The sequence below is a fragment of the Chiloscyllium plagiosum genome, chromosome 41 (genome assembly GCF_004010195.1).
Source record: "Chiloscyllium plagiosum isolate BGI_BamShark_2017 chromosome 41, ASM401019v2, whole genome shotgun sequence".
In the NCBI taxonomy this organism is placed as follows: domain Eukaryota; kingdom Metazoa; phylum Chordata; class Chondrichthyes; order Orectolobiformes; family Hemiscylliidae; genus Chiloscyllium; species Chiloscyllium plagiosum.
The window spans coordinates 18,639,312-18,655,243 of NC_057750.1; the positions used below are offsets into that span (position 1 = coordinate 18,639,312).

Genomic DNA, 15,932 nt, shown 5'->3' on the forward strand with positions numbered 1-15,932 from the left:
CTTTCTCTCTCCCACCTTTCTTACAAAGTGGTATAACATTAGCCACCCTCCAATCCTCAGGAACCGACCCCGAATCTATCGAACTCTGGAAAATAATCACCAACGCATCCACGATTTCCCGAGCCACCTCCTTCAGTACCCTGGGATGCAGACAATCAGGCCCCGGAGACTTATCAACCTTCAGACCTAACAGTCTCTCCAACACCAAATCCTGGCAAATATAAATACCCTTAAGTTCAGGTCCTTCAGCCACTGTTACCTCAGGGAGATTGCTTGTGTCTTCCCCAGTGAACACTGATCTGAAGTACCCATTTAATTCCTCTGCCATTTCTTTGTTCCCCGTAATATAATCCACTGTTTCTGTCTTCAAGGGCCCAATTTTAGTCCTAACCATTTTTTTGCCTTGTACATACCTAAAAACGCTTTTACTATCCTCCTTTATATTATTGGCCAATTTACCTTCGTACCTCATTTTTCCTTTGCGTATTTCCTTCTTAGTAATCCTCTGTTGCTCTTTAAAAGCTTCCCAGTCCTCAGTTTTCCCACTGATCTTTGCTATGTTATACTTTTTCTCTTTTAACTTTATATGTTTCTTAACTTCCCTCGTCAGCCACGGCCGCCCATGCCTCCTCCTGGGATCTTTCTTCCTTTTAGGAATGAACTGATCCTGCAAGTATCCGCCATTGTCCCTCCACGATCATGAATATTTACTTCTAAATGTGAGGAAATATTTAAACCTGGAACTCATAAATGCATGTGTTGAGAGCTCGTATCAGGCATGAGAATTTGTATCAATATAGAGCATTTTTCTCTTGTGGTCACTTAAGCCCTACTTCCAGTGTCAGTAGAGGGGGAAAACTACACTATTGCGCAGAAGCATTGACTCAGTGATCTATTTTCCTCTGAGGCAGATGTAAAGCATCCAGTAACATTATGACATTCTGCAAGGGCCCTGGAATAACATACTCCTCTCAACCAAAATTACCAAAACAAATTAGCAGGCCATTACACTTTGTGGGAGTTTGTGATGTGAAAATTGCTTATTATAATGCTCATATTGCTGCAGTGACTGCAGTTCAAACTTACATCATTTGAAAAAAGAAGTTTATTGGGATGTAACTATTTGCATTAAATATCTGTTACAATAACACATTTACAATTACCATTTATGCACTGCGGCTATTTAAAGTCATAGATGTCATGGACAAAAGAATGCCATTTGACTCATTAAATTGTAAAAGAAACCAATCTTCCTGATTTCTTCACTCTATCTTCATAGACCTGGAATTTTAATGCTCCAAGTGGTCATCCTTTGGAAATAATTGTTTGTTTCTGTTTCACCACCCACATCGGCAAGTTGATTAGCATTCTCGCAAAAGAAAATATTTTCTCACAGTTTTCCTGCATTTCTCACGCAAATCCTAAAGTCGTCTGCCCTAAACCGTGTATTCATCAGTTAAAAGAACAGATTTTCTTTGTCCATGCTATCAAAATCTTTATAGCATTTCATACACCTTCATTCAATATCCCCTCAATCTCCTTTATTACAAAGGAGAACTATTCTAGCTTCGCCAGCCTAACCTTGTCGGTAACAATCCCATTTCTAGATCCAATGTAGATAATCCCCTTACACCCCCTCAAAGATTGTTCATATTATTCTTAAAACATGATATTCAGAAGCAGGTAGAAGGATGTAGTGACTTACCTTTACTTATGCCGCAGATTTCTGAAAGAGATTTAATAGAAAAATTAGCATCAGAGTACTTGTTGGAGTGATTGTTCAGATGTAAGTCATCACACGGTGGCCCAAGGGTTAGCACTGCTGCGTCACAGCACCACGGACATGGGTTCAATTCTAACCCTGGGTGACTTTATGGAGTGTACATGTTCTTCCTATGCTTGCACAAGGTTCCCTCACTGTCCAGAGATGTGCAAGTTAAATATATTTGCCATTCTAAATTTTCCTGTGGTTTGTAGACTAGTTGGATTAGCCATGGTACATCAGGGAGATGGGGTTGCTAGATCTGAGTAAGATGTCCTTCAGACAGTTGATGCAGACTCATTGGGTTAAATGGCCTCTTTCCACTCTGTTGGGATTCTATAAGTTGTATGTCAGTCTGCATACAGTCTGATGCTGTTTTTGCAAGATTTTAGAACATTATTTCCCATTAACTTTATATTATTTATCTATTTTTTGAATTATTTAGCTGGTTATTTATTTATCTACAAATGTATCTCCTCACTCTCTTATTCACAAGAGCACAGACACTGTTTAAATCAACATTCCTGTATTCTTTGAAGCTAAAATTAAAATCATATGGGGTTAACACAAGCACATACCAGCATTAATGGGTAAAACTTCTGAATGGTTTGTCGGTTGTGATCCTTGGTAATAATGTTCCACTTTGCACTCAATATTTTTAGACTTGGCCCAGGTTTGAGCGTTTAATCTGAACCGACTGCTGATGCTGTAGGTCTTTGTCTCAGTTTTGAACATAGAATTGACGTCAGTCTGAATTTTCTCATCAGTCGCTGATATCGCAGTGCCATCCAGAAACCAATGGATTTTGATATTGTCAGGATAGAAGTCAGTTACTAGGCAAATCACAGTTGCCTTCTCTTTCTGTTTAATCTCATCTGGTGAGGGTTCAAAGATAGTGATGCTAGCATTCTTAGGATCATGTTCTGTGTGAATTAAACAATGATAAAGAAAAAGAACATGTGTGAGATTGAAAATCATCTGCAATTTTAAAATAGTACATTATTTTTACATAGTACAATTAGCTTAATGTAAAATACAAAATAATGCTGTCTGTTTTCTTCATATCATGCTACATATTAGTAATGAACAATTGAATCTCTTTGCATGTTGTGTATTCTTTGTACCTTTTAACCAAAACAGTGAGAATTCAAATCTGATCTTTTTCTTGGTAACTAACTGTAGTGTAATTCTGTCCTAAACTCAAATTGTTTTCCTGTCAATTTGAAAGTGTTTTTGAATTTTGGTCAAACCTATTATTAATTTACTGAACCATCATTTACTCTATAGATGACATTTCTAAATCTGCTCATAGCTGTTTTCTACATCTTGTGACCAGCAATGTAACCATAAACTGTTCCAATAACTGAGGATGTTTTCTGTCTCTTACATGATAGTAAGTAGAGATACCAAGTTAACCCTGCCAACCCAACCCCTTGTCTCACAAAATAACAAAATTCCCCCAAATCAAGTAATTAGACTTTTATAGAATATATCTAACACACACAGACACACACAAACACACAAATGTGTATACACATATATTAATATAATATATAGTACTACTGGATTTATTTCCGTCACCAACTCAGGCTGTACATGTCAAATCAAATACAGTTTTTAAAAAGATGTTATGGTCTGTAACCCACTGATTTTTGGAAAATAAAGATTTTCATGGAAATGACATGGAAGAGCAAAACACAGGAGCCTTATATCAATAGGAGCCTTAATTGTCTAAATATAGTGTAAAGGGCAGAGAAGGTTACGAGTTCCTATGGTGTGTCAGAATTTTCTACATCAGAATGTTTTCAGTGAAACCAGGAAGCAAACAAAAAAACTGTCATATTTGATTATTGGGAGAGAGGTGGGCCTCACTCAAGGGTGAGTGGGAAAAGATTAAAATGAGTTGTGTGATCATTGTATCATAAAGTTTAGCGTTACAATGAAAATGACAAGGAACAATTTGGAGTAATAATAATTAATTTGTGAAAACCAATTTTAATGATGTTTGATAACAAATAGACCTGGAAGGCATAAATTTCAACCAAAGATTGACAGAAAGCCTGGTAGCTAAACAATGGTGTATTTTCAAAGGGAAGCTAGAACAGGCACCAGCAACTTTTTGAAAATGATAGGTACAGCAAAATAAAAGGACTTCTCTAGGTTATAAAAGGTTACACAAATTATTACGAAGAATTACTGATGTGCTCTTAACAGATATCAAACAGAATATTCAATTGAGAATTATGTTATATGTCTTCAAAGTTTACCAGGCACCAAGAGCAGATGAGGTGCATTGAAACATGTTAAGTGAAGAGAAAAGTGAAGGGCCTTTGATCTCCTTTCTGTTGTTCTTAGTCTTAGGGTGGTGCCTGGAGATTGGAGAATTCAACAAAAAATACTGGAAAGTTCTCCATGACTTTGTGGTGGATATAAATCCAATAGCATATGTTAAAAAGGCAAATTACTTTTCATGAAAAATGTATTAGGAAAAGGCAAACAACTACAAGCTGGTCAGCTTAACATCTGTGTTGGGGCAATATGTAGAAACAATAAATTGTAGCAAATTACTAGTTGCACTCATAAAATGTGATTATTTAGAGAAAGCTAATATGAATTTCTTAACGGAAAATTACATTTAATTGATATTTTGGAGCTTTTTGAAGAGGTAACAAATAGGGCTGATGAGGGCAATGCTGTACATCGACTTCTAGACAGCCTTTGATGTAGTACTGCATAACAGTCTTGCAAATGCTCTTGGAGTTCGACGTAATTACCAGGGACCCTGGTTCGATGCCAGGCTGGGGCAACTGCATATATAGAATTTGCACATTGTCCCAGTGTACGCATGGATTTCCACCAGTTGCTCTGTTTTGCTCCAGTAGTCCAAAAGATAGTTGATGGATTGACCATGCTAACTTGCCCTGTATAATCTCAGCATGTACATGTTAGGTGGATTAGCCATGGCATATTTGGTTACAGAATAGACTCTCTTTGGAGTGTCAGCACAGACTTGATGGGTTGAATGGCCTCTTTCTGTACTGTAGGGATTCTACATTTTTAATATTTTCAGGCCAATCATCAGGAATCTTTTCCTTTAAATGATCTATATATACATAATACAAAGGATATATGACCTTGGTGCACAGGAGAACATTTCAAATATTACAGATTATACGAAACTTCACAGCACTGTGAACTGTGAGGAAGATAGTGTGCAACTTCAAAAGGATATAGACAACTTGGTGCAGTGGGAGAATATTTGGGAAATGAAGTTTTACACACGGTCAGAAGAACTTGGAGGTATAGTATCAAATAAAAGATACAATGTTAAAACTTGTGTCCTAACAGACAAACCTTAGTGTATATCTGTATAGTTGAAACTTTATTGCTGGAACAGCACAGCAGGTCAGGCAGCATCCAGGGAACAGGAGATTCGACGTTTCGGGCACAGGCCCTTCTTCCTGAAGAAGGGCCTGTGCCCGAAACGTCGAATCTCCTGATATTCCTGAAGAAGGGCCTGTGCCCGAAACGTCGAATCTCCTGTTCCCTGGATGCTGCCTGACCTGCTGTGCTGTTCCAGCAATAAAGTTTCAACTTTGATCTCCAGCATCTGCAGACCTCACTTTCTCCTCGTATATCTGTATAGGAAATTAAAGGCAGCACAGCAGAGAGAGCAGTTGATAAGCTAATTAATGTGTTCAGTTTTATTAATTGAGGCACTGAGTATTTCAGCAAGGATTTATTTTGAACTTGTATAAGACCATTGTTCTAATCCTGAACACCATATTTCAGGCAGGATGTGAAAGTATTGAAAAGAGTACAGAAACATAAAACTGTGTTTGATGCTGTATGTAGAATTTGCACATTGTGTACGCATGGATTTCCACCAGTTGCTCTGTTTTGTCCAAGTAGTCCAAAAGATAGTTGATGGATTGACCATGCTAGGTGCATGTTAGGTGGATTAGCCATGGCACATGTGGTTACAGCATAGACACTCTTTGGAGGGTCAGTACAGACTTGATGGGTCGAATGGTCTCAAGTTTGATGCAATTTGACTTTATATTTATTTGAATGTAATTCTATATTATATATCAGGTGGGAAAGTCGCTCAAAGTCACAACCAAAAGTCAGCTCCATCTCCATGAAAAATAGTTTATGTTGAAATATTAATAGGTCTTGATTTACACTCAGACATCTAAAATCTAGAATATTACCCATTTCTGTCTTAGAAAATAATTGAACCAATGATTCTTCCAAACCAGTGTTGGAAGCACTTGGACTGAACAAGCTGAGCTCTTTAGAAATGGCATAATGTGCTTTCATAACAGCAGTTCTCGATATAAAAGAAATGAATACGGTCCACAGAGAGCTGAGTGAATAGTTGATTTAAAATTCTGAAGGAGGAAAAATGAAGTCTAAAGTGAGTGGATCCTAAATGTAAGACAGTCAGCAATAAATCCTGTGGAGATTTCAAGAGAAACCTATTTACTCATGGGGTGGTGAGAATGTGAAATTCACTACTCTTACTTGTGTGAATTTCTGAGAAAATGAGTATAGATGGAGTCAGTAGAAGCTATTTAAAGAGATTAATTTTAAAAGTGCGGGAAGCCACTGACCTGGTGGTGTTATCGATGGGCTGTTAATCCTGAGACCCAAACAATATTTTTGGGACCTGGGTTTGAACCCTGCCACAGCAGACAGTGGAAATTGAATTCAATTAATAACAAATCTGAAAATACGAGTCTAACGATGACCAGGAATCCATTGGCATTGTTTGAAATCCCCATCTGATTCACTAATGTTCTTTATGGAAAACAAGCTGCTATCCTTACCCGGTCTGATCAATATGTGACTCCAAATCCACAGCAACATGGTTGACTCTTAACTGTAATTTGGGCAATAAATGCTGCCTTATCAGTGATGTCCTTATCCCATGAATGAATTTTTAAATAATGAAGTTATATGGTTGGGTTACAGTGGAAGAACTAAGATTGGACTCGCATGGAGTTTAAATGCTAGAGTTCAACTGTTGGGCTGAATGGTATACTTTTCGATGGTGCAATCTATCAGTGTAATTAACATTTTACAACCATAAAGGCATTTTTTTTTCTCTTAGATTGTTAAGATCTTCGTGCTCAGACAGCAGTAAACTGAGTGACTGTCAGTGAAGCATAGTTATAGTGAAAGTCAGCAACCCGAAAATAAAAATCATCTGCGGTTGTGACAGTTAGTATCTATGCTGAGAAAATTCAGTCTCTGCATTTGGAATACAAAACTGGATTTTGGAGAACTACACATGCTAAAAGGCAAATTTCGAACACCTCAACTGTTTCTAGTTATATTTACAGTTAAATGATGCAATATTTAAGGAGAAAGCAATGCCATAAATCCATAATGTGTTCAAGCCAAGTGTGCACAATTGAACAGAAACATTGGAATCTGCTGACTATGTTCACACATCAATCATTGAACGAGAGCTGAGACCTCACAATTTAATAAACAGCCACATCTTTTTTTTTCTCAAGCAGTAAACGTTGGTTCAGGACATTGGGAAAGAATTCCTTCATCTTCACTTTGGTCCTCTGCTCCTTTCCACCTACTAGAGATAACTGATGGAGTTTCAGGTTAATGTGTCAGCTGAAGGACAGCTTCTCCAACATATATCACTCTCTAGTATCAGCCTTACATTAATCCTTCCTTAACACCGATCTTCTATAGTGAGGCATTCCATCACTACTGAAGATTTAAGCCAGCTGCCTAGTTAATGGGTTAAAACCTTTTGAAACTATAACATTTTGCCTTGGAGGCAACTACACTGCAATGGAGCAACTTAATAGAAATGCTGAAACAAGATGGTAATTTTGAGAATCAATCTCTTTCTGAACCAGTTAACCTGAAATTGACCAATGTGAATTCACAACATTTCACCCTTACCTCAAGCTGTGAGCCAGCCACAGTAGAACAGAAGGCCTTGAGCAAAATATTACTGTGTATAAGTTGGAATTTTAAAAATTGCAACTTTCCAGTCTATCCACATAACTAAAGTCCCCTAGTGCTGGCAGCATTTCCATAAATGTTTCCTGCCTCTCTCTAACATCTTGGCACTATTCCGAATATGCGGCAATCAAGGAAATGAAACAACTGCCTCACCCAAATTTAGAAAATGCATAGAAATAAATATATATCTATTCATATAGTGCCACTGATGCAGTAAAATATATCCTCCCAAGGCACTAGGGCAGGTGTTAAAAGTTTTAAAATATTATTTTTAAAGGAAGAGCAAGGGAGAGATAAAAATAATTAGGAACATAATTGTGGAGTTTAGACATTTAGGGCAGCTGATGGCAAGGGCTTTTTGGAAGGGTTAAGGACGGGGGAATGGACAAGAGACCTGAATTGGAGATGTGCAGAAATCTTATAAATTCATAATATCCAGACCTGATAATCTAGAAGCCCAAATTCCAAAATCAATTTACTTATATTCCTCGTTATCCAGAAACATATTAAAGTGTTCCTGAAACTACACAGTTGACTAATTGTTAAGCACCAGCAATTGAAGTTTTGAAATTGGCAAGTAAGCAGAGGTACACTTACAATAATTCCGCTGGCACTGAAAATGTAGTTGTACTTCCAATGAAGTAATTTGTATTTTTGTAGTGCAGTTAACATCTGTTGCAAAAAATTGCGAATTTGTAATTGCTTTAATAGTGATTTAAACGAAATCATTACTTTGACCTTTTCATTCAAACAGTTTTGGGGGCTTTCACGACTGGAATTGCATTTCTGGTGTTTATATTAGAAATAGTTAGAAAAAATATTGTTATCAATAAAATATGCTAAAGTATATGGAGAGTACATGAGAACAGGGTGACCAGAGTTAGTACCAAGGATGGGGGGCTTCAGTTATTATGGCGAGCCTAGATGTTCTCCTCAGAGAAGAAAACATTAAAAGCATTTTTAATTGAGATCTTCAAAATTATGAAGGATTTACATGGAATAAAAGTTGAAAAATTGTTTCCATTTGTGGGTGAGTAAGTAATTACAGGCCATACTATATATTTTTCTAAAAACTACTGGGTTCGTTATGACTGGAAATGTATCATCTATAGTAGCAAGTTTGACAATAACTTTCAGTTGGAATCATGGATAAAGGAAAACACTGCTGATTATAATGAGAAATCATAAGTGATAGCAACTGGGTAACTCTTGCAGTTAACTGATAAGGTAAGATGGATCAAATGAGTTCCTTCTGCGCTAAATATTAAGTGAGAATGAGAAGTTTTCAGGATGCCATAGCAAACTTAATACATTCACTAATTTGCTTTAGGAGTGGAAATGTGGCATTATTGCTCAGGTCTCACCTTAATGTGAATCCAAGCCAATACTGGTGACTCTTAACAATTTTCTAAAGAGGCAAGATAGATTCAGATGGGTGAAATCTTATAATCTGCTTGCTTAGTAAGGGTGTCTTTATGAAATATAAATCTTGCAATTCATTTTTTCCAGTTTTAGCTTCAGTTTATGAGGTCTGGGGATAATTACAAAGCGAGGAATGAATACTTGGAGTCATGTAAACTTTGAACACTGAGATTGCATACCAACCTAGAAATGACAGCTTCGTCCTGGGACACCACATGAATAAACTGAACTCACAGATGAGAGAAAACCTGCAGCCTGGCAATAAAACTACTGGCCACTCAGTTATAAGAACATAAGAACTAGGTGGCAGAGTGGTCAATTCAGCCCCTGAAGCCTTCTCTGTCATTTGATGCAATAATGAGTGATCTCATCCTAAACTCTACTCTTCCACCTGTTCTTCATAACCCTTTCAATCTTTTGCTAATTATAAGGAATCAACAGAAGTAATATGTCCAATTCTCGGCATCACATATAGAACATATGTCAAAAAATTGGAAGAAGAAGATGAGATTTTGCTAAAATTGTGATTTGGTTTCAATTATGTGGAGAGACTGGAGAAGCTAAGTTTGTTCTCCCAATGTATGTTACCAACAGTTAGCTGGTACATTCACAGTCACGAAGGGTTTCATTGGAATAGATTGGCAGAAGCAATTTCCACCATTCAGTTCCCTGAGCCTCAAACTTCCCTGTGCCTCAAATGCATGTAAAAAATAATCTGGTTCGAGCAAGAGATGACTTTCGTTTATTTGGATAGATTGAAACGCCGATGTTTGTTTGTTTCTTTGATATGCTACTATGCAGAACTGAACTGCATTTGTGACTATGTACTTTAGACAGAGAGAGACAGCGAGAGAGAGTTTTTATGAATAAAGTATATTTATAAATTAAACATCCTTATGAATATGCAATGCATCTTACAATGTCAGTTGGGGTTTGCAATATTCTAACTGAAATGAGATCACAGGGAAGTAACTGGAGATTGAAAAATGTTACAATATAGTAGCAAATATTTTAAACCACTGATGTATTTTGCGTTTACCTACCTGCAATTGTCAGTTTGGTGCCTTCACCAAAATATAATGGATTGTTGTTGTTGTAGCACAATGTTAAACACCCATTTAAAAACATCTAATCCAAACAGGCAATTCGGCTGGGATGTGTTTCAGTTCCTGAAGCAGAACCACCATTTGCAACATCCCTTGATACCCTCGTGCTTTAGAAATCTATTAGTTTTAGTCATGAAGGTTCAATGTTCTTTTTGTAGGGGAAAGGATCCCGAATTCTATTTTGATTACTGTGAAATAATGCTTCTGGACTTCACTTCTAAATGCTATAATTCCAATTTTAAAATACTGTCTTCTCAGTGCAGATGTGTCCACTAAAGAGTAAATCGTACATAGTCAACGTTCCCTTTATAAAATCCTAATTTGGAATAATACTTTACATGCATATTTTCTAAAGTACACGGAGCTTTATATTTTCTAATTTGAATGCTGAAGAGTAACTGGCTACTGCAATATAAACACTACAATATTTCAATTCACAATATCACAAAACATTACAATGCACTACCAAATTGTTTAAACTGGCAGTGGTCTCAGTATTTTTAAAATGATATTTTTAAAGAGAATCTTAATCAACGTCTCTGGGCCAAAAATGTAACCATTGCTCGTGCTGTATTTAATTACTAATGACGGTAAATTGTTACGGGAAATATCAATAAAACGATTTTTTAAACTGATTACATTTTCCATCATGTTTTCACTTCATGTCTCTTTCCATTCAGTTCATGATTTCTTAACCTTTTGTTGTGCTCCCTTATGTAGCTAATTTAACAATTTGCCCTGTTACTCAGTCATCACAATGCTTATTGGCATTCAAGGGAAAGCAGTTGATTGATTAGAATTATAGAGCATAGAACAGTACAACAAAAGTACGGGCCCTTCAGCCCACCATATCTGTGCTGACCATGATACCATTCTAAACTAATTCCATCTGCCTCCAAGTGGTTTGCATCCTTCTATTCTCTGCCTGTTCATATGTCTGTCTAAATGTCTCTTAAATTTTGCTCGCATCTGCTTCTGCCACTTCCTCTTGCTGTATTTCCCAGGCACCTACCTCCCTGTGTAAAATACTTACCTTGCTTACCTTCCTTAAATTATATGTGTATTTCAAATGTTACATGACGCTAAGTAGGATCTTGATAACTAGATTTTACACAATTAGTAGGAAGCTGATAATGAAGTGGACTGATATATTGGATAGAGATGAAATAGTTCTGCAGGTTGGGCTCGTTAGTACTCAAAGGGCATAATCGAATCTTTGGGGTCAGAACCCTCAGGAGTGCATTTGGGAAACATTTCCATAGGCAAACGATGGTGCAGGAATAAAATTCAATTGCAAGTTACAGTTGTTGAAATATCTTTTGGAAGCTTTAATTCTGAGCCTAATTGTTTTTGTCAACACATATTCAGGTTTTGGGCAAGGATATTTGGACTTAAGTCACAAATTAGCTATGATCATATTGAATGCTGGAACAGACTGAATGGAGTAAATGGCCTATTGAAGATCATATGTATCTATGATTCTATTTCGGACAAATTCCATTCAAGTCTATTCAGTGAATTTTCACAAATCTTTCATTCATAGTTCACAAATTTATACTTTCAGTTTGTAATTAAGCTCCTAAACTCTACTGTAGACATTTCTCCAATATTTCTAAATATATAACCATTTATGACTGGTTTTCTTGCTGGAGCCAATCTTGTTCATTCAATGTTAGACCAATTTTCCTTTTGAATATTTCTTCCATGTCCCTGTTATGCAATAGTTTCCAGATCACAACAACATGCTGCCTGAAAAAATATGCTTCACAATTTTACTAAATTACTTTAGGTTACATATACCTCTGCTGACAAAACTGTTCCTGGTTATTTTATGCATCCAGAGTCTACACTATTTTTGAGACTTTAGTCGAAACTTCATCTAAATTCTAAGGAGCATAATACCAATTTCTCTGGTTTGAACACTCAAATATACTTTCTCATCCTTGGAACCATTTAAATGAATCCTTTGTGCAACCTCTTGACATTCTTCTGAGCCATATCTGCAAGCAGATACGTTATTTCGGTTGGAACCTATTTCATGATTTATGAAAGTTAGGTACAACTTCATTTCTTAACTTTTGTAAACCCTTTACTAATTAATGTGCTTTTCACTTGCAACAATGTTTCATTCCAAACCTCTTGACTTTTTTGTGATTTATTTATCCTTCTGTCTCACAACTATCAATACATTAAAGTAATGGAGGAGCATTTGAAACAAGGGTGTCACAATCAGTCTGTGATATTCAGGATAGTTAGTTTATATCAGTTAAAATACTGAAAATTGAATTTGGTTCAGCAAATTTTGAATATGGCATTTGGAAGCATATAATTTTGGAATCTGCGCAAGGATATGGTTTTGATTGTGTTCACATATTATGCACTCGGCTGTGCAGTTAGCTTTAAAACTGTTTTTGATTTTAATAGGACAATATTCTCTCATATTGCTTTGCTCTGCAGAGCCAACTTGACTCTATATCACTTAACCAGCACAAGAGTTTAGAACCAGCAGCAAATGTACAGTCATAAATTCCTGACATGGCATGACACGCTTGTTTGAAAACTCCTGGCTCTGTAGTCTTTACAGGTCAGTCCTTTAAGTTATTTACTGTGTTATTCCAACCTAAAACTCTTTATCTTTCTCTGCTGTACTTTTAATCTGGTCTTGGAATCTTTTCTACTGCTTTATGTCTTTCATTTCCCATCCCCATGCAGTTTTGATTACATAAAATTTGAAATTATAAACTAATTTAATGGCAACTATGTAACCATTGTCTATTACAGTCAGTAGCCATCTGACTCACTGGTATCTTTCAGCTAAGAAAATCTTCCATCCTTACCTGGTTTGGCCTAGATGTACTTACAGACCGAGAGAAATTTACTGGACAATAACCTTCCTCTGAAATGGCCAGACTCTGCCTTTCAGTTCAAAACCATTTAGGGATGGTCAATAAATTGAGGTCCAGGCAGTGGCATAGAGGTCCAATTAAAATAAATCGTACTGCAACTGGAAGTTGAGGATATGGGAACGGATTTTATTAAAGCTTAGGATGTTTTATTTGGGACTTGACAGGACGATGCTGAGGTAATGTTTCTTCATATGGGTAATCTCGAACTCTTGAGGCACAATTCTGAGTTAGTGGCTGCCCATTTGAAATTGAGATGAAGATTAATTTCTTCTCTCATAGGTCGGCATATCTTTGGAGTTCTCTTCCTGGAGAGCTCGGGAGGCTGAATCATTATATTCAATATTTACCAGGCGGAGTTTTGAATATGGATTAGAATCGATTTCAATCAGTGGCAAGTTAATTTAATCTTGATCAGCTGTGGAACAAACTGGAGGAACCGAGTTCTTAATCCGGTCATATACCTTATTTCAAAATACCTTGTTGTCAATTCATGTCTCATTCACGCCCACGCACATTTCCTCTAATGTTAAATTAGTTAGCGATTTTTTTTTTTAATTTCAAGAAAATGTATGCCCTTCTAAATTCCATTGTTTCTGCCCTTCCTTTGAATTTATTACAATGAATAGGTTGAGAGTTTCAATACTTAAAGATTGACCCGGGAAAATCAGCTCTCCGAGAACGGCAGGCGCTTTTTTTAAAACAGGAGCCAGCACGACTCAGGCCAGGAGTTAGGTTGAGAAGGAGCGGTCCGGGAAGGGGTCTTGTGGCACAATGATAGTGTCCCTATCCCTGATGCTAGGTGACCTAGGTTCAAATCCCATCTGCTCCACAGGTGTGTAATAACATCTTTGAACGGGTTTATTAAAAGCAAAGTTCTTTATGGCAGCCCTCAACCAATGCGGGAATGTAACCATTCTTCTAGCCAACTGAGCTAACCGATTGATGAGGGATGACTTTGAACAATAACTGACTTACCGAGAACAGTCAACTTCGTGCCATCTCCAAAATGCAAGGGTTGATTTCCACCTGTACACGCCAATGTATCATATCACAAAAACACTGCATAACAGTCTCCGGGCAAAATTCCACCATATCCCCAATCTTTGACGTGGTTTGTGGATAACAAAAGGTAACAGCAGACGGGTAAGCCCGTCAATTCACCAGGATGTTTCCAAGTGATGTGAATTACTTTCTCAATAGACCTGTCCCCCTACTTGTGGACCTGCATGTCCCTTGTCTAAGAGTACAGTCCTGACAGTACTGAAAGATTTCCCTTGGCTTCCGCGTAAGCGGTCATTCAACTCTGTTTAAAACATGCCATTCTAACTTCGTTGCAAAAAAGACAAATTGAACTCACCCAAAACCGTTAAAACCGTCCCGTCCCCAAAATGCAGAGGATCGCTATAACCGCCCGCACTTTGCTAAACAACAGTACAAAAATACCGTGGCGTCTAACAGAGGTACAAAGACAGATAATGATAGATACACAGACAGGCAAGCAGACAATCTGAATTACAGAAAAACAGACAGATAGATACGCACGTAGGTAAATTCATAGATATATTGATGTAACCTACTTCTTTCAGTGATATGCATCTGTCAACATGAACTTACCCAAAACAGTCACTTTAGTCCCAGCCCCGAAATAGTAGATATCAGCAGAGCACAGGGGTTGATGCCTGTTTTAAAACATCTCAGGCGCCTACTATTAGTTTTCCTGAGGATCTTGCACATGAAACAATAAGGGGAAGAACATACGACCAAACGAGAATGGATGCATGAGGACAATGGCATTATAGGAAGAGAGAGCGGCTACATTCTTTCAATCGAGTTTGCTCCAATAAGTAATTAGGCTTATCTCTATTTTGTCCCTGTCTAACCTTAAAGCCGACATATTCAATCGGTTACAGATTTGAATATTTCACACTCATTCCCAAATCCCTCCTATTTAACAATTTTCTCGGGGTTGCGCATTTGGAGTTTCAAGGACACTGTGTTAATGAAAAAAAAACCACATTATTCTTAAAGAATCCCATGCCAATTCTAAGGTTTAGCACATGTTCATTATTCGTTATAATAAAGTAAATAGTTTATGGTTATCTATGTAAGCGAATCTTGCAAGAATTTAAAGACATTAGTTGGATCATCCCTTGATGTCTGCTAGTTAATGTGCTGCAAACCAAGTTTCTGAATCTTTCGGCGAAATATAACTCTTTTAGCTCCGGTAGTTTTATGTCACAGTAGAAAAGTTCAGTTAGACAATGGTCGCTTCAAGGTATACAAATACAGCAACTTAACAACAATATGGAATTCAATTGGCAGCTTTAAAATAGATCGTCTATAAATGGTAATAATCCTTGATCACTGTTTATTAACATTTCCTCGTTCCTTCATATGTTTTTTTTTCTTTGACTTAATCTAAGCTATTCACGCCAACTCATTCCGCAAGGTAACAAGTTATCAGCACGCTCTGGGGAAGGAATTTCCACTGGAATTTTCAGTTGGAATTTTAATGGCCATCCTGCCCCTCTTTTCCCACAACTCTAACTTCTCTTCTGGACAACACCACACACCCACCCCTCCCCCTCCACATCACCACACACCACTTAATGAAAACTTCTGGGCTATTACAACTCCTTTCGAAGATCTGAACATTTATCAGGTCACTCTTCAACCTTATCGTTACTATAACAGAAACAAAAAGCCAGAGAGTTTCAATTCTCCTGATAATTACAGCCT

General features: G+C 37.2%; 2 protein-coding genes across 2 annotated transcripts in view; one reads left to right on the forward strand and one right to left on the reverse strand.

Moving 5' to 3' along the window:
- Positions 1-15,932, forward strand: part of LOC122542912 (immunoglobulin kappa light chain-like) — a 206,450-nt gene that overhangs the window by 61,775 nt on the left and 128,743 nt on the right. The window lies entirely within an intron of this gene.
- The window catches only part of LOC122542911 (immunoglobulin lambda-1 light chain-like), an 85,236-nt gene that overhangs the window by 2,445 nt on the left and 66,859 nt on the right, over positions 1-15,932 (reverse strand). Inside the window, exons 4-6 of the mRNA XM_043681056.1 lie at positions 14,169-14,219; positions 2,341-2,685; positions 1,706-1,726 (exon numbers count right to left, since the gene is read on the reverse strand). Coding sequence (XP_043536991.1) covers positions 1,706-1,726; positions 2,341-2,685; positions 14,169-14,219 — 417 coding nt within the window. The remainder of the gene's footprint in view (positions 1-1,705; positions 1,727-2,340; positions 2,686-14,168; positions 14,220-15,932) is intronic.